The sequence below is a fragment of the Chelmon rostratus genome, chromosome 10, assembly GCF_017976325.1.
Source record: "Chelmon rostratus isolate fCheRos1 chromosome 10, fCheRos1.pri, whole genome shotgun sequence".
Taxonomy (NCBI): Eukaryota; Metazoa; Chordata; class Actinopteri; order Chaetodontiformes; family Chaetodontidae; genus Chelmon; species Chelmon rostratus.
In genome coordinates this window covers 9,688,288-9,714,140 of record NC_055667.1, presented here as the reverse complement: position 1 = coordinate 9,714,140, position 25,853 = coordinate 9,688,288, and the positions used below count along the sequence as shown (strand labels likewise).

The 25,853-nt window shown below is 43.6% G+C and overlaps 1 protein-coding gene across 1 annotated transcript; it reads right to left on the bottom strand.

The window, feature by feature from the left end:
* Positions 1–10,345: 10,345 nt before the first annotated feature.
* slc6a17 (solute carrier family 6 member 17) lies at positions 10,346–24,081 on the bottom strand. The gene is made up of 11 exons (XM_041945709.1): positions 23,781–24,081; positions 19,340–19,497; positions 17,750–17,876; positions 16,036–16,217; positions 15,141–15,251; positions 13,954–14,195; positions 13,653–13,845; positions 12,539–12,731; positions 12,272–12,431; positions 11,018–11,180; positions 10,346–10,843 (listed from the first exon to the last, which is right to left on the bottom strand). Exons 1-11 carry the CDS (start codon positions 24,079–24,081, stop codon positions 10,481–10,483), a joined length of 2,193 nt encoding a protein of 730 aa, XP_041801643.1. The 3' UTR covers positions 10,346–10,480.
* Between the last annotated feature and the right edge of the window lie 1,772 nt (positions 24,082–25,853).

Genomic DNA, 25,853 nt, shown 5'->3' with positions numbered 1-25,853 from the left:
CAACCAGTGACAGGAAGGTTACGTTTGAAATGTAATAGGTTACAGGTCAGTAGTTACCCTCTTAAAGTAATGTAATTAAGTAATGTAACTGTAATGACTACTTTATCAAAGTAAAGTCACTTATTACTTGCTTTTAAAGTGGGCAGTAAAGCAGAAAAGTCCAAAAACAACTATAAATTTAAACCAAAGTGAGGTTACATTAACTTACCTACAGATTCCTCCTCAGGTTTGACATTGAGCATTTTGATTTTGACAGAATGGTGAACAAGCTTTGCTCTGCACCATACTGTCAGAACCTGTATCAGTCATGGACATGGTCTCAGTAACGTCACCTGTAGATTTCTAAGTAGCCACACACATGCATCTGATGGTGTTATTTTCCATTTCTTCATGGACCCCTCTCGCGGCATCCTTTGCCGACCCGCAGGCAGTTCCGTTTTTTCCAGACAGCAGAAGGGTGATCGTGGCCAGTGGCGAGCCGTTCATCTGGTGTGATGCCTCTCTCCATCCTTTGGGTTGTCTGGCTGCCAAGGCTGTTCCACTGGGTCTGCCATTCAGTAATCTTGGCATCAGTTGGGTGGTCTCCAGTGCTTCAGAGGTGTCCAGGAAACTGCTCCTGGAGCCGTGCTCATGGAGTGAGTGCCGGTTGTCAATGGCCTCCTTTGTGTGCTCAGCTTTTGTGATGACTGCTCTGTCGGGGGGAGCGATGCCAGAGAGGGCATAAAGGCAGTGTACAGCGGTTGTTTTGATGCACCCCGTCACTATTCTGCAGGTCCCGTTGAGGATAGGGTCTATTTACGTGCATGGCATGATCTGCTCCATGCTGGGCAGGCATACTCAGCGGTGGAGTGGCACAAGGCTGGTGCCGATGCACACAGTGTACTTGGGTGAGCCCCCCACTTTGAGTTTGTTCGTTGTCGCAGGAGGCAGTTCCTGGTGGACACCTTGGCTCTCGTGTTTTAGATGTGTGCCTTGTTAGTGAGAGTGTGATCTAAAGTTAGTTCCAGATAGACTGGGTACTGGTGGTTTTCGACCTTTATACTGTCCCAGGTTACGTCAGCTCCCATTTAGCCTCTCTGTGTTCGAGATGGAAGCTGTAGATTTGGGGTTTGTGCTGTATGCTGGCTGCTACGCTGGCTACCTCAGTCAGTCCCTGTTGTACAGTAAGTGGTAAAGTTCCTGTCATCAGCATTGCCCGGGATGCGCCACGCGTTTCTGCACAGCCAAAAAAAATGAAAAGCAACAGAATGAATGAATGTCATATTCTACATATTAGCTTTTTCTGAAAAGAACACATTGGGATGTCCCAGTAGTCCCAGTTGTGAAGTCTCCTTTCTAATCACCAACATTTTGATTAGTAACTGTAATTTAATTAGATATTTATTCTCAGTAAGTGTAACAGATTATGTTTATGTGTAATTTAATTAAATAATACTGTTACATGTAACTAGTTACTGTCCAAACTGAGAGCCACCAAACAGACAAAATAGGACCTAAAGACTCTACTCTCAGGACAGACTGCATCTATCATTAAAGAAAATCACATGCACTGAGTCTAAACAGTTTGGCTGCATGGTGAAAAATGATCTTCTTCTTTTGCTTTTTGCCTCAGTTTGAAAACAAACGTTTTCCAGGCTGACTTACAGAAATGATCGATGGAGTCAGATGGCAGTGTTTGTCTGTGGCCTTGTTTGTTTAAACTGTATTACTCTGATGGATCCATGACCTCTGCCCTCCCCCCTCTCTCTTCCTGGTGCATTTTAAACGTCTTCCTGTTTACCTGTGACCTCTCAGCCTCACAGATACAGGCTTTTAAGTGAAGATGAATGGAACTACTCTGTATGTGTATATGAACATTATTGCTAAAATAAAAACATCATTTTCTCTGTAATGGAGTGTTGTAAGTAGGTTTCGATGCATTAATATCTACTTGAAGAGACCTGCTTTGGTAAGATGCTCTTGTCAGAAGCACAGTCCTTCGTCTTTATTGTCCATCCAGAGATATTTCTGGCTCTCTTTAATACACCACAAGTGAAACATGAAAGCTTCTCCTCTTTGCAGTTCATAGCGCCGCTGCAGTTATTAAAGGTAGCTGGTTTTCAGTGGGTGTCTGGGACCACAGTCGCTTCAACCATCTAATTGGGATCCAGCAAGACAAGGTGCATTGTGGTCCAGCAGGGCCTGAATGTGGAGATAATTGCCATGTTGGTCTGCCCTGAAGTTCTCCTGTGAGAAGGCGAAGGATTTTTCTCAACGATTCGACCTTTATATTTAACACGACTGTATATCCTAATGTGAAGACCACTGGTTTTTAAGCAGCCATATCCTTACATCCTGCACGTATGATCATAGTTAAGAAAACCAAATGTTCCCAGATAAATTTTGTTGGACATTGTTGGGTGTTTCTTAAAAGAGTCTCATTGCTTCCTGCTTCCCTTCACACACGTCAGATAATTGACCTCTGCAGCTCTCACAGCAGTGCATGAAGCCTCGCACACAACTTGTTGCTCATCCAACAGGAAAAAACAAATGGAGTGGAAACAGCCGCCTCTCGTGACCTGCTCTGCCTGTTTCTCTGTGTTCGAATAGTCCTCCAGCTGATTGTGACTGCTATCTATATCCATCAGTACCTCACCTACTTACAATTCTACATAACAACATTATGAAAACGCTGGCCACGTTTATACGGTGCATTTAATCATCAGTTTCCAGCCCCTCAGTAAAACCTCCATCCAAGTTCAACAATATTCTAACTTGTTTTAGTCCTGTTACTCAAATGAACTTTCTGACCCTGCAGGGGTACAATCAGGAACATTATGTGTCTGGTGGCAGAAATTTCCAAATGTGCACAGTGTTTTTTTGGCCCAAAGCTGTGCCTGTTAGGTAAACGCAATGGAAGTGCATTTACAAGTTAAAGGATATCCTGCCGGACAAGCAAAGATACAGCTTGAACAGATCATGTTCCAGGTTGAAGAATAAAAATCAATCGTTTCTGCTAGCTCGTCATGCTAGCAGCGGTTAGAGGCTGTAGACAGAAATGCTACCGTCAGCATGCTAACACGCTCACAACGGCAGTACTAACATGCTATGTGCAATGTCTCCATGTTCACAGTGTTTGTGTAGCATGTTAGCATGCTAATGTCCCTGAAGGTTTGCAGTCATCCAGAAGTTCTAAGTCAAAAGTAAGTACTCAGCCGATACACCTCTAATCAAAAAGGCCTGGTCCATGCTAGCATTTGCTACTTAGCATGAGGGCTGCATTAGCAGTTAACAGCTAACCAGCAACAGCCTGACAGTCTAAAAGACAAAGATAATCACTTTAATATGATAGAAAACACAGGAAATCAGCCAATCATAACATATCACAGGATCAAACAAGAGAGTTCTATTTTTCTTGATAAAAAAATTGTTAAAAATGAGTCAATTGATTGTTTCAGCTCCAATTAGCACTCAGCACAAAGTAGAGCCGGGCTGATGGGAAAGTCATTCGTCTCTGCAGGTATTTGGTCATAAATCAAATTACTGGACAAATTCAAATTTTGAGGTGATGATTGGTGCCAGGGAAATGTCTGCAAATCACCAAAGTCATTACAATTCATGAATGAATGTCTACAAAATTTCATATCAATCCAGTCAAACAGTTGTTGAGGCATTTCAGTCTAGTGGTGGACAGACAGACCGACCACTGCCATCCCACATGTCTACACATTCACATTTTGCAGTTTGAGTAGACAGTCCAAGGATTCAAACTAGCATTTTTTTCTGTGCACATCTCTTCAACCTGCTGCCTCGTCACCATGCGACGCTAGAAAAGCGACAGAGATCTGTGTTTTGATCTTTAAAATGGTTCAGGCTGAAAGTAAACGAGAGAGAAAATATCATTTCCAGAGCAGGAAATCACATCCTTTCTACTGAGCAACATGAGGCCTCCTTCACTGAAAATGCTGTTAAAGCTCACCGTTGTTTGCAGTGAGACTAGCTGGTCAAACACTAATGAGCTGTCGTGGCTGTCGGGTTACTCGTCTGAGCAGGCCTCACACAGGACCAGCTGGCCTCTGCTGTGGAAGCAGCTGAAAGAGCCAAGTGAGAATATGACTGATGGATCTCTGCCCACGCAATCCCAATCTGCCAGAAAAATGCCGCTCAAAGTGTGAAAAATGTCCACTGACACACTGTTTTCCTGGAGCAGGCGGCAGGACAGTGGGAAAATGGGAAGCGGCCTGTTGGCTGCGTGCACTGTTCTTAGATAAACATCTGTAAGGGAACCTGCAGGTGGGATTCCCATTAATGCGTGTGTGCATATACACTCTGTGTGTGCATTATCAAGTCACCTCAGCCTATTTGTGTCTCTCATGTGTTACACTGTGGGTGGGAAATGATTTGTTTACAGGATGCAGAATAGTGGGATGTTCTTCAAAGTGCACCGGACAGCCAAGAGGAAGTGTGACGCAGCCTGGGAGACAAATAGCTTGACATTTACGCACACAATCTGTGTGGCCAAAACCAACACAGCGGCAGCAGCAGCACCAGTCCCCGCTTTATTGGGACTCTGAGTGCTTGCAAGCCAATATCAATTAAAGCATCATCGCTCTGTAGACTTCAAGATGGCCTGTGGGAGTGAAGCAGCATATTATTAAATCCACCATTCAGCAGAATTAGACTGGAATACTCATCTCAATCGTTTCATTTCAAGTGCATGAAAACAACAACAGGAGCCACATGTTTAGAAGCAGGAGCAAGGGCATGTTCACACCATTATGACCACTGGTGTCCTGCACATGTGTCTCTTGTGTGACCCTGATGTAAATCTGTACCATCTGACTGCGCTTGTATAAACTCTGAGCAGCTGTAAAGAGCCAGCAGGTGATGGACCTTGCAGCTTATAAGACAGACGATGAATTCCTGTCAACAGTCTATAATCAGTCTGTTGCGATGGCTGTATGTGCAGCCTTTACTCTGGCAGAAGGCCCAATTTGTGTCAGTGCTGCCTTATTAGAGCTGGGTAAGCCTGGATCTGAGCCGCATGGCTCTGCACACGCTGTAGTTTCGCTCATGGTGGTTTGGTCGGCTAAACTGCACATGGTGCAAACCACTGTGGGCTACCAGAGCAAACTGTCCATTTCCGACCAACTGTCTGTCTCAGCGGGACATGAGACGGGCAATTTCGTCAAGTTAGTTGTGGGAAGATGTTAAAAGGAAGCCGCAGGAGTAAAATACTCCAGAGAGTCCAAAGGAGTTGTGGTGAGCTGAGAGTGCACTTAACAAAATTTCTTCTTTGGTTATTGAATTTCAATACAGCAACTGATTATCGCTTCATCAATAAGAGCTGGCTAATAAACACGTAAGAATGATGTCATCTCACATTACTAGTTTGAAGATTGAACTCAACTCAAGTTTATGCACCAGGCACTTTTTATACAAACATGCAGCCCAAACAATAAATGCAATTTCATCAGACTACAATTACATCAATAAAACAGTAAGATGTTGAAAATCAATAATTAAATGTAAAGTAAAGGACAAAGTATTGAAGATTTTTTTTTACTTAACCTGAAACTTAACTTGAAATCATAAGACTTTTAATTTCCTAACACTCTGACAGGCACCTTCATTCAAAATCTGAATCTGATCATCAGCATATTCTACTGCTAATCCTTGTGCACTTTCACTTGGGTACAGTTTCTGAATGCAGAACTTGTAATAGTGTTTTAAATTGTGGTTTGATTAATTTCATAGAAATAGAAATAAAAAAAAACAATTCTTCCTCCAGCATTTATCACATTCACCAACACACAAATGCTTTTGAAAATGTGTTGCAGACATCATTTTTCCTGTTTATGTCTCTGTCACACAAACACAGAGACATCATATTGCCACATTCCTCCTCTGTACTGGGAGTAACTGGCAGGCCTGAGTCACATTCAGTCAGTCATTATAATAACTAAACCAAATTCAGGAATGCTATTGCTCCAGAACATATTTGAGGAACAAACGACTTGTTTAGAGGCACTAGAACAAAATGTATCATTATATCAATTTGTTATATTCCCAATTAAATAACAGTGAGATTTGGATTAGCCAAAATTAGTATTTCATGGTCAGATATGATATTACCTCCAGCCTCTTTTTGTACTGCAGTCAGACAAAATAGCATCACAATTCTAGGATCCTTCCATCTTTTTTTTGTCACACATGATGCAACAATGTGCAAAAGTGTTGATGCTTCCCTCAATATTTCCTGTGACTGAAATCTATAGATTGCAAACTTACTGCATCAGTAAAGTCATCAACACCACCTTGCATTTAAACTTTCATATAAATCGGAATAAATGAGACACACAACATGGTCTGTTTGATAAAAGTGGTTATTTTAATTTCCTGTTCGCTCTGTCATGTTTGTACAGTCCATCACTCTCTTCAACCCAAAACTTCTGCTCATTGTTGCAGTCAAACGTTTCCTTTTGGTCGTGTTGCCAGTTTTGTGCTGGAAACCGCTTGCAGTTCCAGTGAGAAACAGAGAGAAGTGATTGTTTACGTTAGTGGTCCCAGTTCACTGTAACAACAGGATTTAATCTACTGGATTAGATCAGCAGCACACAACACTGAGAGAGGAGAAATAAACACACATTTAAACACCAAAAACCTACATATACTTTACTTTACACACACACACACAGGCGCGCACACACACACACACTAAATCACAGTCGCTCAGCTATTTTGATGAGAACAACCACACACTAACACCAGAAACCAACAGACACCAAAGTAACATTACCTACAGTACAAAAATCAAAAAAATATCTCAAAATATACAATTATTATTTACAGCTCAAGTATACACTCTTACTATAGATACTCAGTGTGATTTTATCAGAATGTACATCAATATGTACAGATTAAATTGTCTTAAATACTATAAATATAACTATGGGTTTGGTCACATAAAGACTATTTGCACAGTTAAATAAATACACTATTTCTCTACTTTCGTTGAATTAATCTCAGTAATCTCACTGAGTTGACCTCTGTATGCTTTGTATACATAATGCAACGCAGCCGACACACGGACAAGACAAAGAGACCCTGGAGTTGAGTCTTTTTCAGTCATAAATGTCAAATATCAACACGACGTGCCAATACCTTAATTATTGAGCAAATTTGAAGCAATACTAGCAGCCATTTTCCCACTGTGCAGAGAATTTCAAGTGTTTGGAAGTGTTTTTTTAAACGTTCGAGGCAAGACCTGCTGTGCCTGGTGTGAAGAACTCCGTGGCAAAATGTGGCAAACTGTGCATCGTGTATTGAGTTTAAACACAAGGTTGGTGCTTCTCATCTGTTTTTATTGTGCTCTCTGTGTGCAGGGTCCTCCTCATCAGTTCAGGTGTGTCACCGCTGACATTTATTGTGCAGATCAGTCTGGAGCCGCAGTACAGGCGCAGAGCAAATGGATGGTGCACTTTAGCTTGTTGTGAAGATGGCGGTGCATCTCAGTGTGCAGCCTTAGTGACCCCTTGGAGGATGCAGGAAACAGAGCATGACCAGCATAATGTACAAGTTTCATCATCCCGTTCACCCACACAGACACACTGACTGGTGAGATTGATTGCTCACTAAGACATGAGACTCCTTTGTGCTCACTTTCCTGTGCTTTCCTGAATGTGCTTGAACTCTAAGCCAAAGCTGCAGGTGAGTGCCGTCACGTGAGGTTGAGGGCCAGTTGTGTTGGCCAAAAACATCTGGTTTCTTGTGTGTATATGTTTTTGCATGCTAAATTTGAGATATATATATATATATATATATATATATATATATATATATATATATATGTATATATATATTTAAGCCATTTGAGTTATAATCTGGTGTATAAAGACGCTAAAGGTGTGTTTACATGTTCATTTCGAACGCGTTCAAGATGGACAGCCACCACTTTTCCTGTGATTTAGGGGAGACCAGTGTCACACAGCACTGTATTACTGCTCTTCACGCCCTGTGGAGATGGTCGAAATTTACTATTGATACTGTTCATCACTCCAGTATATACAAAAGTATATACACAGCTAATGTAGGCACTACTAAGTACTGCAGCCTGAAATCTGAGCAGATGCGAGATACTTACATTATGTAAAATGGGGGATCTAGCAGCTCCAGCCTATGGCATGGAAGCATCAATCAACATTGGCCTGATCAACATATCAACACACTTTAAACGTCCTAACATGGCACATTGTAACTTGCTCAAATTTAATGTGTAAAGACATAAAGATCCAGCGCTCGAACACACAAGAAGCTAGATGCCTTTCATGGACATTCAGCCCTCTATCTCTCTCTCTAAATATTGCTAACCAATACAATATGTTGTGATTGATGTGTAAACTCCACAAAGCTTTTGTCGAATCTCTACTTAACAAACAACTCCAGGGTCTCCACCTAATTAAAGTGCTCAAGTGAATGAGACGAGAGGTCGAAACGCTACACAAACGCACATAATCAGGAAAACGAAGCGACAAAAGCATAAGGCAAACAGACAACAGAGATGCTGCTCAGGCACCAAACAATGTGACTGACTGTGCTTCACACTACATCTGTTCAGTCTCAAGTATTGGTGTTGTCTCAGGGAGGGGCCGCCAGTAAGAGAGAGCGTTACTGGCTCCTCCGCTGGCCAGCAGAGACACCCAGTGGTCAGATGGGTGTATTACCAGTTGTTCCAAACATTTATATCACAGCACATTTTCCACAATATACCCCTAAACATACATTGTCATACAAGAGAACACATAAAAAAAAATAAAAAAAAGCCTTTAGTTTTCACACCTCACAGAAAGACATCAAAGAGTAGATTGTAGTGCTTATGAAATGATGTCCGTAGTGGTCACGATTTGAGGAATGTACAATTAAACCCAAACATCCTCTTAGGGATGAAGTATGATAAATCCACATGGCAGTGAACCCCTTACTAACAACATTAGAGATATATTCTTGTAGGACAGGAAAATGTCTCATCTCTGTATTGCTGAACAAACAGCCGTGCAGGTGGAGCAGACAAAGCAAGGTGTCCGCGCTCCTCTTCCTCCTCCACATCACAAGAGGATCTGTATCTATGGTGCGTTGCCACGGCTTTCCCTGGGTAACGCGGCTATTTTTAAAAGAGCCGGGGTCACCGGGAGCTTCGCTCAGCGCCAGACAGCACACTGGCGCACGTGCACCAGCACACGCACACCTGCACGTGCGCGCGCATTTCCAATGCCTCACAAAACACAAGCCGCTCCGCTCCGCTCTGCTCGTGCACCGCCGCCTCTGCCCATCCAAGGCATTGATTAAAATGGAAAAGCTTAATTCAAATGATTGATTAAAATAGAAAAGCTTCTTCCAGGCCAGCTGCGACTGCGACAGCACAGAGATGACGTGCGCAGCGCCGTTGGCAACAGCTCCGGAGCCTGGTTTGTCAGGGAGAAAGGTTGTTTGAAAGGGAAGCGCTCTGCGTTAAAGGCTTGAAGATGCTCTAACAGCAGCGGGCGCCTGTGCTTCGATGTTTTCGCGGAGAGGAGATGAAGAGGAGAAAAGTTTTCCCTCGTTTTGCACTACTTCAGCGTATATACACGATTCACGATGACGTCTCAGACTATTGCACAACACATATGTACAGTATTCTACATCAGTGGGGAAAGCAGGGATAGAAGGAGATGCACAGTTTTACGAGGACCCTACTTCGACTGGCTGTTATTGCTGATGCATGATAGGCACAATAAACTTAAAGATGTGCTTGTAACACTGTTTACACTATCAGAATCACTTACACTGTTACGGATGCGTTTGTCGTCATTTTGTTTTTGGATGAGAAATGCTCTCATATGGTGATGCAGATCAGGACAAGGTGTCTCCTTCCATCCTCTCCCCACAAATCACAATCCTCCTCAACTGAACCAGAATAAGATGACGATCTCCGAGATCTAACAACATCCAGCTGCCACAAAAATAACCTTCCCCGCGCCGGTGAACACATGAGATTACCGCTCAGTAGAACGTAAAGCACACCTTAACCTTGGCCAGAGCTTATTACAAAACAAATCCTGTATCTGAGCCCTCAGAGGGCCTTTCTAAGCCTCATTCTTCCCTCTGTTCCTGGCTCTGCCCCTCTCTCTCTCTGCCCCTGTTTTATGTTGACGGATGGAAAAAGGTCATCATATCTGGTGGGACTCACACTCCCGTGATCCCGTCATTACAGCTGGGATTGACAGGAAGTTAGCAGCAAAGATCCTACGGCGGGGAAGAAAGGAACAACCACAGGCAAGGAGTGATGGAGCAGAAAAAAGGGGGGGTAGAGGGATTCAGCTCTGGGGGTTAAGGTGTGATGAACGCTGCAACAAGCGGCAGTGGATATTCTCTCCCTCTTGACGTCCTCTGCTCCTCCCTTTCTTCCTCCGTCTCCAAGCGGGGCCGGGGTTTAACGGACGGGAGGATCTATGAGCTCAGTGGATCATAGCTCAGACTCGGGCGAGCCGATGTTCTGGTAGCCCGTCTTGGTGCTGGTGCCGTAGTTGGTGTTGGTCATCTCCTGGGTGCCGCCGGGGCCCAGGTAGGCGCGGTGGGCGGGCATCGGGGAAGGAGCCTCGCTGGGGTTCTTGCTGAGGATGAAGCGCTGCTCGTCCTGCTCTTCGAGGTTGGACATGTCCTTCATCATGCCTTTGCGGTAGGAGACGGACAGCTTGTTGGAGCCGTCTGAGATCAGGTTGAAGTGGCGGGCGATGTAGACCATGGGTAAAGGCAGCATGGCCACCACAATGAGGGCGTAGGCCATGGCTAAAGCCCAGGGAGGATAGCTCTGGAAATGTTCTGCACCCTGGCAAAGAGAGAGCGCAGAGGGAAGAGGGTGAACACACGACAAGGAGATTTAAAAAGAGGAGAAGGGCACTTATGGAATAATCGTGCAAGTCTGGTTTTGGTTTCACTCTTTGTTTCACTGTCTTTCTTCCTTCCTGTAAACAAGCATAAACAAGTGAAACGAAACACCAACCTCTGTCTCCACCCAGGCGTTGTATCCTGCAGGACTGACGGCCATCTCGATGACTGTGGCGATGATGAGCACCACCAGGACAGCTGGCGACACGTACCTCCACATGTAGTAATAGAAGGAGTACGGCCTGAAACCAAGCATGTCCTCCAGGTCCTGCATGAACCTGTGAGCAGGTGAAAGAGAGGGGGAAGGGATCCATTTCCAGTAAGTGTCCTGTTGCCATGCCAACGTGCAAACATGCACAACAACAGAGTCCTGGGAACCTTAAATTACAGCTGTTCTTTTCATGATAGGACAAGTCAAAATGTCTGCTGTGAACTGCTCTGTTGTTTGCTGTTATCTGTGCTGGCTGTGTCCAAAATGTCCTCCCTGTTCACTCAATGCCTGCTTATATGACAGACACTGCATAGAGAGCAGTACACTGAGAGTTAGGACACTTATGAATCATCATCAATTTGCATCATCACAGTGTGTCACAAGGCGACAGGTGAGTGTAGTTTTCACATCTAGCATTGCATGGTGGGAGTGTTAGCAGACAGTGGCGTTACGCCATGGATGCTACTTTCGCTTTGTGTAAATATTGTGCGACTTTGAACACAGACTAAGTGCCTACAGCCAAGCCAGCAGCTCTGTGAGGCTTTACTTCCTTTGAGCTTAATGTCACATGTCAGATATTCAGCAGGAAGTGTTTACTCTCCTCATAATCTTACTTTGGAGTATTAGCTGCTCTGTATTGCTGAGCCATGCTAACATTTGCTAATTAGCACTAAACACAAAGTATAGCTGATGGGAATGAGTTTTGCAGCTGTTTGTTCATAAAGAAGTGTGCACACTGAAATTGCAACCTGATGAAGAAAAGTGACTGAATCACTGAAGTTATTGCGATTGATCCTGCACGAACTTTAATGTCTGTATCAGATTTTATACCAATCCATCCAGCTGTTTGGACATTTCGCTTAAAAGCACAATTGTTAACCTCAAGGTGGTGCTAGATGGAAACTCAGAGGATCATCAGGAGTAATTAGGATTCATCACTGGGGTCCATTAATGTCTTCCTGGCAATCCATCCGATACAGAGACAACCAAGTGGTTATTAAAATGATCTTATATGAACTTTCCTTCTGAATGAAGGACAGTGAGAGTAACTGAACACATGCTGCAGCTCTTTTCTCAAAGTGATCAAGCTCTGCAAATGTCTACTGGAACCAAACACGCTGCCTGAAAATGAATTATTTCCAAATGTGGCTGAGTTACCTTTTAGTGCCGTAGATCCAGGCCACAGATACGTTCTCCAGGATCACCACCACAGTGAGAGGCAAACCGGCTGAGTAGTCATCAAACATGGTGACGAAGTAGTTCCCCGAGCGCTGCACAAACAGCAGGCCTAACAGGAAGGCTATGATACAGCAAGCCACTGAGGAAGAGAAGAAGAAGCATACAGTGAGAACCAGAAATGCTTGAATTTCATCAAATACAAGAGACTGAAGCTTGATAAAAACTGAGTGAAGATAGTCAGCTCACCGCACAGGATCTCTTTGCGGATCTTGAAAGCGTCCAGTATGGGTGTGGTGATTCCGGTCATGGTGCCGATCATGCTGCCCAGACCCAAATTGATGAGCATGAAGAAGAACATGACAGACCAGAAGGGACTGGCAGGGAAATGTGTCATGGCCTCTGTGAAGGCGATGAATGCCAGGCCAGTGCCCTGAACCGCCTGCAGGATGGCGAGGAGGAGGAGGAGTTGGAGGGTTACACTGGTCAAAGGAAACACTGATAAAGTCGGATAAATTAACAACTGAATTCCTTTTGCAGGTTCATGAATTTTAGTGCAGCCATTGAGGGCGAGTGGGTTAACGCTGCTAATATTCCAAAATAACAGGCAAAAAACAAGAGAAGTATGAATGATGATCACAGCGCCTGGACAATGTTTCTCTGCAGTAAGAAGCTCTCTGAAAAGCATTAACACTGGAAGCAGAGCAGAAACACAAATGTACGAGCTCTGTTTTATTTCAAGTGTGATTAAAAATAAATGCAAACTGGAGATGAAGACCCAAAACCGGGATCATTATCCAATGAGAAAAATGTGGCGAGGTCACTTTTCAGTTCAAGATATTTGTTTGGAAACATCCACTGATGGCTGGACAGGTCCACACCATCACTCTGATTTCAAAAAGAAAAACAGGGACTGAGTAAATGCCAGGGAATAGACCGATCCCATCATCTGCAGAGAGGCTTTAGCTTTTTACTCACTGATGTACAACTGGGGGCAGCAGCTATCAATTATTTTCATTATCGATTTGTCTCTTTATTTCCTCAATGAATCAAATCAGAGTCCACAGTGATTGTTGCTCGTTTTATCTGACCAACAGTTCAACACCCAGCAAATCTTCATGTTTAATAAACTGGAACTGTTTTTGGAATTTGTATTCTTGAAAGATGGCTGAAGCAATGAGTTGATTAATCAACTATTTGTTGCAGCTCTAGAGTAAAAACTACTTTGCTTAGCATCGTGGTATTTTAACCTCCCATTCTGTTATTTCTTGATATAATAGTACAACTTATCGTGTATCATCACTTAAACCTAAACTACAGTGATCACATTCTCATTTCAGCTCAAGAACTCTCCCGCTCTGACCTTGTTGAGTTCGTCCTCCAGCACGCAGGCGTCCAGGCCCAGCTGGCCGAAGCTGTCCTCCTTCACCGTCTTAATGACGCCGTACATCTCTGCGTAGTCCTCGGCGGACAGGTGGGAGAAGTTGATGTGAGGAGGGATGAGCTCTCTGCTCAGCACACCTGTGTTCAGGAAGCCCAGGATCTTTTCTGCATTGCTGCGCACAGAACATGGGAGATGAGGAGAAGCAGGACGTGTTAGTGCACAAAGGTTATAGCAAAGAGCGACTACTCAGGCAGCGTTTGTGACGGCACGGCACACTCACTCGACGACACACTTCTCGTTCATGACGTTCGCCTTGAAGCCCAGGACGGCAAACACAACTAAAGTGGCCAGGATGGAGGTGACAAAGTTGATGATGGAGACCAGCGCTGCGTCAAAGTGGCAGTTGTTGTCACGCTTGTTGTAGCTGGAGAAAGCGATGACGCCTCCGAACCCCAGACCGAGGGCGAAGAAGACCTGCGTGGCTGCTTCTCTCCACACCTGCGGCTCCAGCATCTTTTCCAGCTGGAGAGAAGAAAGGGAAGAAATGTCAACAGATTAGGTCAGATTTATTGTCATTTAGCCTCTTAAAAACACTGATAATCTCCCCTCAAGTAGCTTCATGACAATATTTATAGTCTATATCACAGTGATGACACCCTGTTTTCCCAGCTGGTCCGATATAATTAATTGAAAAATCTCTTTGGACATTAGTTTCTAAAGCATCCCCTTGATGGTTGGATTGGGAACAGAACTGAAAATAAAGTTCTGTGGGTTTGAACACTAGTTGGCCAAACAACAACATGTGTTTTTGATAACAGACCCACATGTGAGTTTGTGGGAACTGAAATTGGGAAAAAGAAATATTCAGTAAAACATGTAATTACAAACAATAAATCTTCAATTCAAGCTATCCTTTCAGTTTTGATCATTCATAATGCATTAGTCACAGAAATCAATGCATTTTGTCCTGTTGCAATACATACTGCAGCATGAGGTGAAGCTTCAGCCTTATCAGAGCTCAATGGTGACCTGAGTGAGTCTCGAGCAGTAAATCAATCGACCACACGTTGCATGATCAGCAAATAATAATTAAAATTGTTTTCACAGTATGAAATGATGCAAATTTTTCTACGTAGTTATACATATTCACCACTAGAGGGAGACATCAACCCAACACATGACACAATATGGATATTAATGGCATTTTTGTTTGAGTGGATCTGAATGGCCTTGGTGGTAAAGCAGAAAAAACCATCAACTACTCAGAGCTGAACAGCTTGCATAGACAAAGTGTCACTTATGTCACACATCTGTTACAACAGTCCATGAATGAGCGATCGGGCCCAAGACAGCAACAACGGCAAACTACACAATGTATTATATTTATTGTAAAAAATCCTGCAGAGGTAATTCTGTTTTAGAGTTGCTTGTTTTTTTTGTCCTCAAAATCACCAGTTTTGCTCTCACCTTTGGGGTGAACATGTGAGCGATGCCGTCCACCGCTCCCTTCAGCAGCAAACCTCGCACCAGGAAACAGAAGAGCACCACGTAGGGGAAGAGAGAGCTGAAGTACATCACCTATGAGAGAGACGGAGATAGTGTCAAGTACATCACAGCACAGTGTTGCCATGGACACGCTCTTCTGAGGCCTCACACTTGGAGGAGGACCAAACTGCAACGACACGCACACACACAAATGTGCACACACAAACGCACACAATGAATCAATCTCAAAACTGCTTTATGCTTGCTTGGCACTGAATCTGTGAAATTTTACCAAATGTGGAGAGGACTCCTTGAGGTTTGGAGAGATGAGTCAAAAATCCTTCCTCCAGCATTTCGGGGAATCATTGCAGTACTGACTATGATAATTGGATTACTAAGTTTAGTGTTTAAAAAACCGTGTCAAACCTTGGCGATCTGTGTATTTTCCTATTGAAAATGTGGGCTGGATGTTGCGCTGTGGTATGTGACTCACTCTCTGGATCGAGATTACAGGATGTTGTTGCAGTTGTTGCCAAACGGAGAATTTCCCATCTGCATCCTGAACTGGTCTTTGCTTGGTTCAGTTTAAGCTTATTAATGTTGCATGTGTCTCTCTTCCATAATAAAGATGAGATCCAAAAATAGGTTAGTGCTTATGGAGGCTTGAGCATCTTACCTTTGACTGGAAAGCATTAGCAAAGTGAATAAAATGCTGATATGGATGAATCATCGACTAAAAATAGAATTTTAAAGCTTTCCTTACAATGATTTATTGCGTGCATCTTTATACGGTGGTGGTGTACAGTGGTCTGACAGAGTGGTAATCTCTATAGTTTGCAGGTTCTGCCCCTGCTCTGAAGCCATGCAGACCCCGTACCTTCCCAGAGGACTGGATGCCCTTGATGACTGCCAGGCAGACCAAGATCCAAGCCACGAGCAGGGACAGGGTCATCTTCCAGTTCAGGCCGCCCGTGTCATCGATGGAGCTGGTGATGTTGAGAGTCTGGCGGTACCAGAAGTAGGTGGTGGCCGAGCTCTTCTCACACTCCGGCACTACGACTACAACAGCAACGAGGAAAGGGAAGGAAATGGAATAAACACTTCTCCAACAGTGGACTCTGCACATCCTCAAAAGTAGTGATGGGCATCCAATTTGGTTGTAAGTTTTACAGGAAGCTTGAAATATTTCTTTCATTTTATAAAAGTATTTGCAAAGACCCAGTGGTGGAAGAAGTACTCTGATGTTTTGCTTAAGTAGAAAAAAACACAATGTAATAACCCGGCTTTCAAAATTTGACTCAAATTCCAAAAGCATGAGCAGCAAAATGGGCTTATAAGTATTAAAGGTAAGGTACACATTACGCAGAAATATTCCTTTTAAAATGTTGTGTTCATTGGTTTATTGTTACTGGTGCATTCATGTGTTGGCAGTATTTTAATGTTTAATGCTATAACAATGACTCATATTTTTAAACCATCATCATCATCATCATCATACACTGCAAAAAGCTCCATCTTCACAAGTAATCTTTACTTATTATTGAGCCTTGTTTTCTTAAAACAAGAGAAACAATCTGCCAAAGCAGAACGTTTCTGTTTGCATTCAGTGCTGAGTATGTTTCCTCCCTCAAACATTTGCAAAGCTGATTTTTGGACCATATTTGATAGTTTGCAGTTTTGTTTTTCACTGCCTTTGCTGGTGCATTGCTGTCTTTCACGTAGCCGCCACCTGTCATTCAGTGGAACAGTGTGAAACCATTGACAGGAATGTGTATTGTGCGTGTGCATGTGTGTCTTTGTGTGTGTGCACGACAAGCAAAACAGGGTCGCGCATTGAAACATTGCTCCATAGTGATACTAGTCAAAAATTCCTTTAATCTACAAAGTAAAAAAGTAAAAAGTACCAGTAACTGTCAGATAATGTTAGTGGAGTAGAAAATATGGTTCAAACTAAGGCAAAAAAACCCCAACAACACTCAAGTAAAGTACATTTACTTAATAATTGCATAATTCCAACTCTGCACATAGCTTAACTAAATCCTATTGGACCATGCACTGCATCCCAGCTGCGTTCATAATCATAAGCAGAGTCGACATCCTGTCCTTGAATGTTAATGAAGGCCGATGGCCTTTACTCTGCCAGAACCTGCATGTGCCTCCACCACAGGCTACCAGCTGACACAGTCAGCCGGGTCATGCCATCTGACAGGCCTCGCCAACAGAGCTGCTCTGTAGGACGGAGCGCAGAGCCATCTCAGCTATAGAGGCAGCACAAGCACTTTTCTGTTAGCCCGCAGAGACCCTGCTGCTTGACTGCCGTGCCACAGTGAAGCAAGCTGCTTCAATGCAAAGACATGCTCTGCAGCTTTAAGCACCGCCCTGCGCAGCACTGGGCGGCCTGTGTGTGTCTGCATCTGCTGAGATTCTTTGCTGAATGTGGAATTATCTTGCAGGACTCTGCAGCGTTCGTTTTTCCTCGATGCAGTGTCGAGGGCTGTGCAGTAAAAAGCTATTTTTTAGGAGCGCTTGTCTCTCGCTGTCTCGGCTACAGTTTCAGCTGTGTTGTGCGGTGCGTTGTGTCGTGCACTCACTGGCTTGGGTTCCATTTCTCTGGATGGGGCATTCAGCCCAAGGCAGTGGATACTGGAAAGACTGGAAAAAATAGAAGATGCTCCAGCCGATAATCACGTTATAATAGAGGCCCACAAAACCGCAAACCTGAGGGGGAGTAAGAGAAAACAGCAAAACTTAAAACAATCTCTGTCCCATCACACAAATATACAAGCAGAGACAGCGTGGGGGCCAAACAGCATGCAGTTTGTTGGGGTGAACGCCTCTCCTTGAGTCAGGTCACTGACGCTGAGCATACAGCTTGGGTATGAATTATTGAGCTGTTTGCTCTCAGCAGCCTAGGCTGGGGTTCTCTATGAGAAGGTATTTATAGCTGCTGAATCTCCCTCTGCCACATCCGGCCTGCCACACGCCTCACTGCCCAAAGCCAGGCACTCCCCTCTTCTGCACCAGATTGATGAAATCACAATCAGAAGGACTGACAAACAGAAAGGCTGACGCAGCAGATCACCGACTGACCGTCTCAACCGCTCGCTGATTACATTTAAGGCCGATGACGCTGATGCGATGGGGACATGATGGGTGACTGATGATGGGGACAGATTATGACAGTGGTCGCTGCATGCTGCCTGCTGTAAAACATCAAGATGGGGTAATATGAGCAGGCAGAGGGACTCAAGTGACTGAGCTCTACAGCACGTTTATCATCTCTGCACATGACGTGTGGTGAGAAGTGAAAGTGGAACTTTACCATGTTAGATAGAAAAATGGCGTTTCATGATCTCGGTCTCAAACACACATTGTATTTCTTCACCACCTACTGTAACCATGTGTAAAATAATTATGGCACTATGTTACTGTGTATTGCATTTTACAAAAGGGATCATAAATTGTCACCAACAGGATTATTGATGGTAAATAAATCATTCACTAATGCCTGACCATTCAGTGATAAGCCTTTAAAAAATAATGGAAAGACCTTTGTGGTTATCGGTTTGTGAGGCTACAAAAGGCCCTTTTATATTGGTTGCTGTGTATCTTTTGTAATTGTAGCTTCGTTGATTGTTTTATATTCTCAATGGCTCGCTGTGATGTGGAAAGAATATGTCATGGGTTTTTCCACTGATACTAAGACATCAAGGTCATGAATAAATCAGCCTCCCTACAGAAGGTAGGCACTCGTACAGTTTAATGAGACAGGCTCATTTATGGATCGAGAGATAGGACCACCACTCTGGTCCTGACTGAAATATCCTAACTTTTCCATGTAATTTTGTACAGATATTCATGTTCTCCACAAGAAGAATCCTAAAAACGTTGGTGGTCCCCTGATTTTTTCTCTAGCGCCATGGGTATTGTAGTATTTAGAGCCATCTCCCATAACAAAATGACAAATAAAACATAAATTCTCAATGAATGAATGAATAAATGGAACTGGTCCTACTGTAAATCTATATGATCGTCCCATCATCTTATTGTTAAAATGAAATAAACTGGAGCAGGAATACAGAATGATGAGCAACTGTTTCTCCTTTCTCAGCTCTGTTACACCATGCTGTAAGGTGCGACCACGATGACTTCGCTGGTTGATGAGGTCATGAGGCACTTACCATCAGGCTGGAGACCCCGATGCCGCCCAGCTGCGGGTAGACGTAGTTCCACACCCCGATGCTGCCACGCCTGATCCTCTGACCCACCGCCAGCTCCAGGAAGAACAAGGGGATGCCGATGAGGAGGAGCAGAATGAAGTAGGGCACCAGGTATGCACCTGAGACAGAGTCGACACACAGGAGGGAGGCATCACTGCAGAGTGTACAGCTGCTTTGGTTATCTGACTGTTTCTTTGCTCCATGTTTGAAATCCATGTGTAGTAAAGGACAAAAGCTCATTTTAAATCAGAAGGGACATTGCTAAATTCACTGTTAAAGCTTCTATGTATGGAGTCTATCCTTTCTATCCTCTGCCACTGTAAATTCACTTCCTTCTCTTCCTCTTTTCCCTCTCACACTTTCTCGCTCTCTTCCTCTTTCCCTCGTCATCGTCAGCTTCCATTCACCACTTCATCAGATAGGACCATCTTTTTTTTTGCAGAAGGGACAATGGAGAGAGAGCAGCAGGCACTCAGAGACAACAAGTCACACTCAGTCCTGCTTACGTCAAGACATGAAGCGGCGCCATGGTGACAAAACCCTCCACGGCCACAGAGGACGGGGCGGACTCAGGCCGATGGACGGCTGGAGGGGGCAGCCCGTTTCCAGACTAGAAACAAGCAGCTGTGACGTGTGGCTTAATCAAAAACACTGATCACGTCACGAGTGGCTATTAGAGCTAGCAGCAGACAAAGGAACCAAAGACAGGGACACAGAGTCATGTTGCACAGTGGAATTATTATCTGTCAGTGACGACAGCGTTGCTGCCTTTGATGTCTATTCTGAGCCCACAGAGCAGAGACAGGTAAGCTGTCCAGGTAACTGCCTTCTTTTTTGTTTCTCCCTCCATGTATTGCACTTCAGCCACACTGGAATCCACATATGAATTACCCCACCCGTGGTTTGTGCCCCACCAGCAAAGGATGGTGAGATCGGTCAGTCCATCAGTACCTTCAATCCAGCACAGCATGTCGCTCAGCACATCAGAGGATTCGACACCATGACCCTTCATGTGGTTTTCTGGATTTCTAAACCTAAAATTTGCAGTTTAACCATAGAAATCCAGAAAGTTTCAGATTAGCCTCAGACTCGAGGGTTTAGATCGTCATGATTGGCACATTGAGGTCTATGATACCCTGCAGTGTCGTGTTTGAGTCTGACTGATTGACTGACTCATCATTTTGTTTTGCTCAGCCTCTGTAAATGTAGCTGCGGTCGTTGTCATAATCTGTCACTTCTGAGAACAGATATTTGAGACAATGAACAGGAGACCAAGGAGACAAGTATCATTGTATTAGTGTATTTTTTAATGAGAGAAACACATTATTTTAAGAAAGCTATTGAAAGGGTTTCAGTTGTAGCCACCATAAATCCACAAACCATGTGCCTCTTTCCTGTTGATGTGCTGAACCCAAGATGAGTTGCAGTCCTTGGCTCTTGCTCAGTTGTTATTAGCTGCACTTGTAGACTAAGGTAGTATAGCCTCCTATAGTATCTCTCAGTATTCAGATACACAACAACTAGTTACTTTGCATCGAAGGTTAATGGTTTCTCCATTAACACATTTCTGACCTGCTAAAAGTACCTCTGCCCCTTCAACAGAATTTGTCTTTGTCTTAGTTGTAGGTTAAAAAAATAGATGTCATTTCTATGCATGTGCATGTGTGTGTGTGTGTGTGTGTGTGTGCACAGTCCAGGAAGAATTACAATCCAAGCATTTTTAAACAAAACAGATTGAAAACTAAAGAAAAGTCTAAAAAGTCTCTGGCGATACCATCTACTGATCAATGAATACTAACTTCAATGTAATGTGCTTTAATGCTCCTCAGAAGCTGAATCTTCACATCTTTGGTCGATCTTTCCTGAGCACATTCAGGCTCCTCAGGCGATGAACCTTTTCCTCCTGTGCCGCCTGTTATCACTGTGCCCTCACAGCTTCATAAAGAACATCAAAGACTCTAGAAGATACTCGTGCTTCTAGTTGTTCTGTTGTTTCTACATTATACTTGGTAATTTCGTCCTGTCTGAAGTACTATGGCCTGCAGTGAAGACAAATACTAACATCAGTATGCAAACAAGATAATACAAATAAATGACTTCAATTGTTTCTTTGGGAGACATAATTATTTAGAGTCATTTGTAATTGTGGGGTAAGTCAGCCTGCCAACATGCTTGCTTGTGTTTTATTTCCATATGTTTTATTTTGTTGTGGACAATATAACATTACTTTTTAATGAGTTTAATTTTCCTTTAAAATGAATCGCTGTGAAGAAAGAATATAATAACATAAACCTTTGCTTGACTAGAAACGGCGAGAAAGAGACAGACGAAGAAGGTGCAAACGGGCAAAAATGGACTGGGGACAGTTTGTCCTCATCACTGAGACGAGCCCTGACAAGACAATGCAGCACCGCCTACTGAGTCAAAATTCAGTGGGGGATATGCACACAATGTACACACACACACGCACACACACACACACAAACACACACACACACACACAGATTAAAATTATCCAGCTTTGTTATATCATGCATTTCAAATACCCTCTTTACACACACCTCCCACACAAGGTAGAGCCGACAACGTCTGAAAGGCCAGGAAATCAGTGTTTACTCTTCTACTTCCACCATCTTAGTCATCACCACCCTCTCATCTCACCACAATACCAGTAAATCATAATAGCAAAGAGATAAGGCTGAGAAACCTGCAAGGAAAGCAAACAAAGAGTAATTCTCACAGCATCACACCGGACTCCTCAAAGTCCGCTCATCATGCTGAGGATAAAGTGTCTCATCTTGCAGCCTCTGTTCAGAGTTCAGAGAGTCCGAGGAGTGTTGAAGAGACCTGCACGATTAGTTGGCTAATTGGCTGACAGGATGCAATTTATCAAGGAGGAAGAGGCTGCAGCCCCGTCAGCAGGCACGCTGAGCAGGACCTTAACATGAGAACGGTTAGAAAGGTGCAGCACAGGCTGCATGCACTGGAAATTGGTATACTGCATAGTGAAATGTGTGTGCAAAATGACATGAAAATAATCAAACTGATGCTTATCATGATTAACTGTTTTCCTTCGTAAGGTATTCAATTAGGCACAAATCGTGGAATCACTAATTTGGACAACAGAATTCTGTAAAATGATAACTAGACCATGTAATCACCACACAATTACGCCAAAAGTTAAAAAAATATTATATAAAAGGAATAATTTGACATTTTAACAAATAAGTATATTAACTTTCTTGTAGGGAGTCAGATGAGAAAATTCATACCACTCCAGAATCTAGGAGAAACTGGGGAAAAGCTATACTGGCTCCACTAAAGCTCATCGATTAACAGAATACATCTCGTTTGTTCACAGAAAACAAAGCGTGAAAACGACAAGCTGTGGTCAGGCTAGCTGTTTCCCCCAGTTTCCATTCTTCTGTGCTAAGCTAAGCTAACAGGCGGCTGGTTGTAGCTTCACATTTACAGTACAGACAAGAGGGTGGTATGGATCATCTCATCTCAAGTCAAATTGTGGCCTGGCAAAATCCACCAACGATGAACTCACTCAGTGATGTGAGAGCAAACTTTATCTTCTTTATCAGATCCTGGATCGTTTTAGAAAAGCCATTTTGCAGTGTGTAAGCATTGTCTTGTTACTACACTGACTCCTCTGACGGTCTAAAAATCACACTTCAGAATTATGTCGTACAGTGCAGACATTTTTTTTGCCAGTTTGGACAAGTGCAACCTTTTAGGTGGTTGAAACTGTCACCGCACTGGTTTCTCCCTGGGCGAAATGTTTACACGTTGGGAGGAGTAATCGGGTTCGTGCCGTGTGTGTGAGTCAAATACAACGACTGATAAGAGTACTTTTTGATTATATCCGGTTGGGGAGGTAAGAGCTAAATTAGTTGAAATCACTTTAGTATTTCTTTCTGTAATGTGATACAAATGAAGGTTTTATGAGCTAGAGAAATACAGCATTAAATTAGACGCCAATCACAGGGACCAGTGGGCATTCTCAATCAAATCATGTCTGCCAGGCACAGAGCAGTATCCTGGACAACAGTGCAGACAGGGAAATGCAAAACGCATGCTCGAACAAAAGGGTCAAATCAAAATTGTTATGTGCGATTAAGCTAACTACTCCCATCTGGGAGCTTTTTTTATTGAGGATTTTACAGAACTAATAAAAAAAAATTTGCATTAACATCATTGACTCTGCACAACATTTCTTGTTGTTAACAATTACTCAACACCCCGAGGGGACACATGTTCACCATGGGTGGCCCATTTAGGAATCCACTTCCAAACCTGGGAAGTGTTACTACGTCAGAAAACTCCAGGTTTCTATGATTCAGACACTGAACCGTTAAAATGCACCAAAATAACAGACAGACATCCAAACACCTACCTCCACCGTTCTTCTGGCACAGGTAGGGGAACCTCCAGACGTTACCCAGGCCCACAGAGAAGCCCACCTGGGCCAGGATGTACTCCAGCTTGTTGTTCCAGGCCGGTCGGCCGTCCTCTGCGTCTGGGTCGGGGGATGGCAGGAGGGCCTTCACTGGAGCGGTGGAGCCAGGACTCAGGCCCATACTCATCTGGCTGCTCTTATAGTCCATGGGGTGCTCCAGGGACAGCAGGTCAGCCACCGACTCGGTGACCGGCTCATTGCTGTGCTCCCGCTGGGTCACCTTGGTGTTCTTTGGCATGGCTGCGACGCAGGAGGCTCCTTCAGGTGGAGGGTGGTGGGGGCGGAGGGGAGAGCCTGAGGTGACTGTCAGGAGGGAGATCAGGAAGAAGCAGGAAAGAAAGTTGTGCTTTTTTCCTTCTTAAATCTGTGAAGAAAAGAGACAGACAGGAAATGTAGGAATAAATAAAGTACTTTTTTCTGCCTGAGCCATAAACGTTATTATAACAACACTTCACACGTAGAGACCCAAGCTTTTCTCCCTCATGGTCTGAATTTGCTGAGCTTGTACCACACAGCACTGAAAACTAAGTGAATGACAGAAAGTACAAGAGTAAAAAGTCAGCTGTTGCTTTGGTTTTAGCACTGAAGTCCATTTTAAAATCATCAACAAGCTAATTGAACTGGCTGTAACAAGTCATGCAGCTTTGATTTTTTAAGTCTTTTTTAGTAACTCAACCAAAGATTCTCTGCTTGCCGCTTATCAGATGTGACCATTTGCTGGTTTTGAACTGTTCTGTGACATTAACAAAAACATTCTGGGGATTTGAACTGCTGGCTGGACATTGATTCATTCATCGAGAAAATAATCAGATTAAGCGATAATGAAAATAATCATTAGTTGCAGCCCTTCACAACATCACAGGAAAACGGCTCAGGAGCCAGACAGTCATTTTAATCAGTTCAGAGAACGTGCTTTTCCTGATTGCTAGTTAGTACACAGAGTACTTTAAAAGGGTAGTAAAACTGCAGCACTTCAGGGCCATAAGTGAGGTATTTCAGTAATCCACTTCATTATGGAGAATGAGATCCTAAGATTGAATTACAATTTATTTCACAGCAGAGCCCATTATACTAATACTGAGTCATGTGAACAGCGTGAACAGCAGCGTGTCTGTCTGTGCTGCTGCTGGTCTCAGGAGAACACGCTGCAATAAACCTAAAGCCTCCGAGCGCAGACTTCAGCAGTTATTAGCATCTGTATTTGTTTGTCATCACATCTTGACTGCAGGTTATTTGAAGGTTTCAGACGGCGGTCCAGTGCTCCTGAACGAACTGTCTTTTTTTTTCCTGGAGAGAAAACCCGTCTGGAAAGTTAGTCTCTCCGAGTTCTCTGCCATGTGTTACCTTCACAGAGGCCCTTTGCAAAAACGCAGTAGTAATCCTACAATCCGGTGTGTTGAGCCTCCCCCAAGGGAGACTGGTGTAGAAAACCACGCAGCACGAGAGCTCCTGTGTCAGATATTACAGAAGGTCTGATCTTCCTGCATAAATGAGGATTTTACAGTTATTGCTTCAGCAGATCCTGACACCTCTTGTCTTGTGCTCAACTTAGTTAGTATATAACAGGCCAAACAACGGACACACCGATTGAAAGAGCTCTAATTTAGCATTTTACTCCTATAACATCTTCAGACTCATGATAGACAGCATAGTATCAAGCATCAAGAATCAAAAATAGGCGCAGCCTGAACAAGAGATATCACATGTTTTTCTTCTTTGTCAAAACATGGCGCATACATTACCCACAATGCAACTAGCATTTGGTTATTCAGCTGTGTTATGCTAGTAGCAGCCTAAGTGGCCTCAGCCTTTATTAATCATGAAGTCTTCAGCTTTAACCTGCGCTGACTCAAGTGACATCACTTCATCGCTTTATCAGATTTTACTCCTAAGGCGGCCTCAAAAGGCTTTACACAGGTTTTTTCACACATGCAGTAGTACCCCCGAGAGACCTGTAAACAAGCTCTGATGTGTAAAAGCGATGGGGTTTCCATTTAAATATATTGGCTG

Excerpts from the sequence above, each read along its gene's own strand:
- slc6a17 (XM_041945709.1), bottom strand. The coding sequence starts at position 24,081 with ATGCCAAAGAACACCAAGGTGACCCAGCGGGAGCACAGCAATGAGCCG. Across the intron at positions 14,196-15,140 it reads CTCACATGTTCACCCCAAAG|CTGGAAAAGATGCTGGAGCC; the intron begins GTGAGAGCAAAA and ends TCTTCTCTCCAG. Across the intron at positions 12,732-13,652 it reads TGGAGGACGAACTCAACAAG|GCGGTTCAGGGCACTGGCCT; the intron begins GTCAGAGCGGGA and ends GCCATCCTGCAG.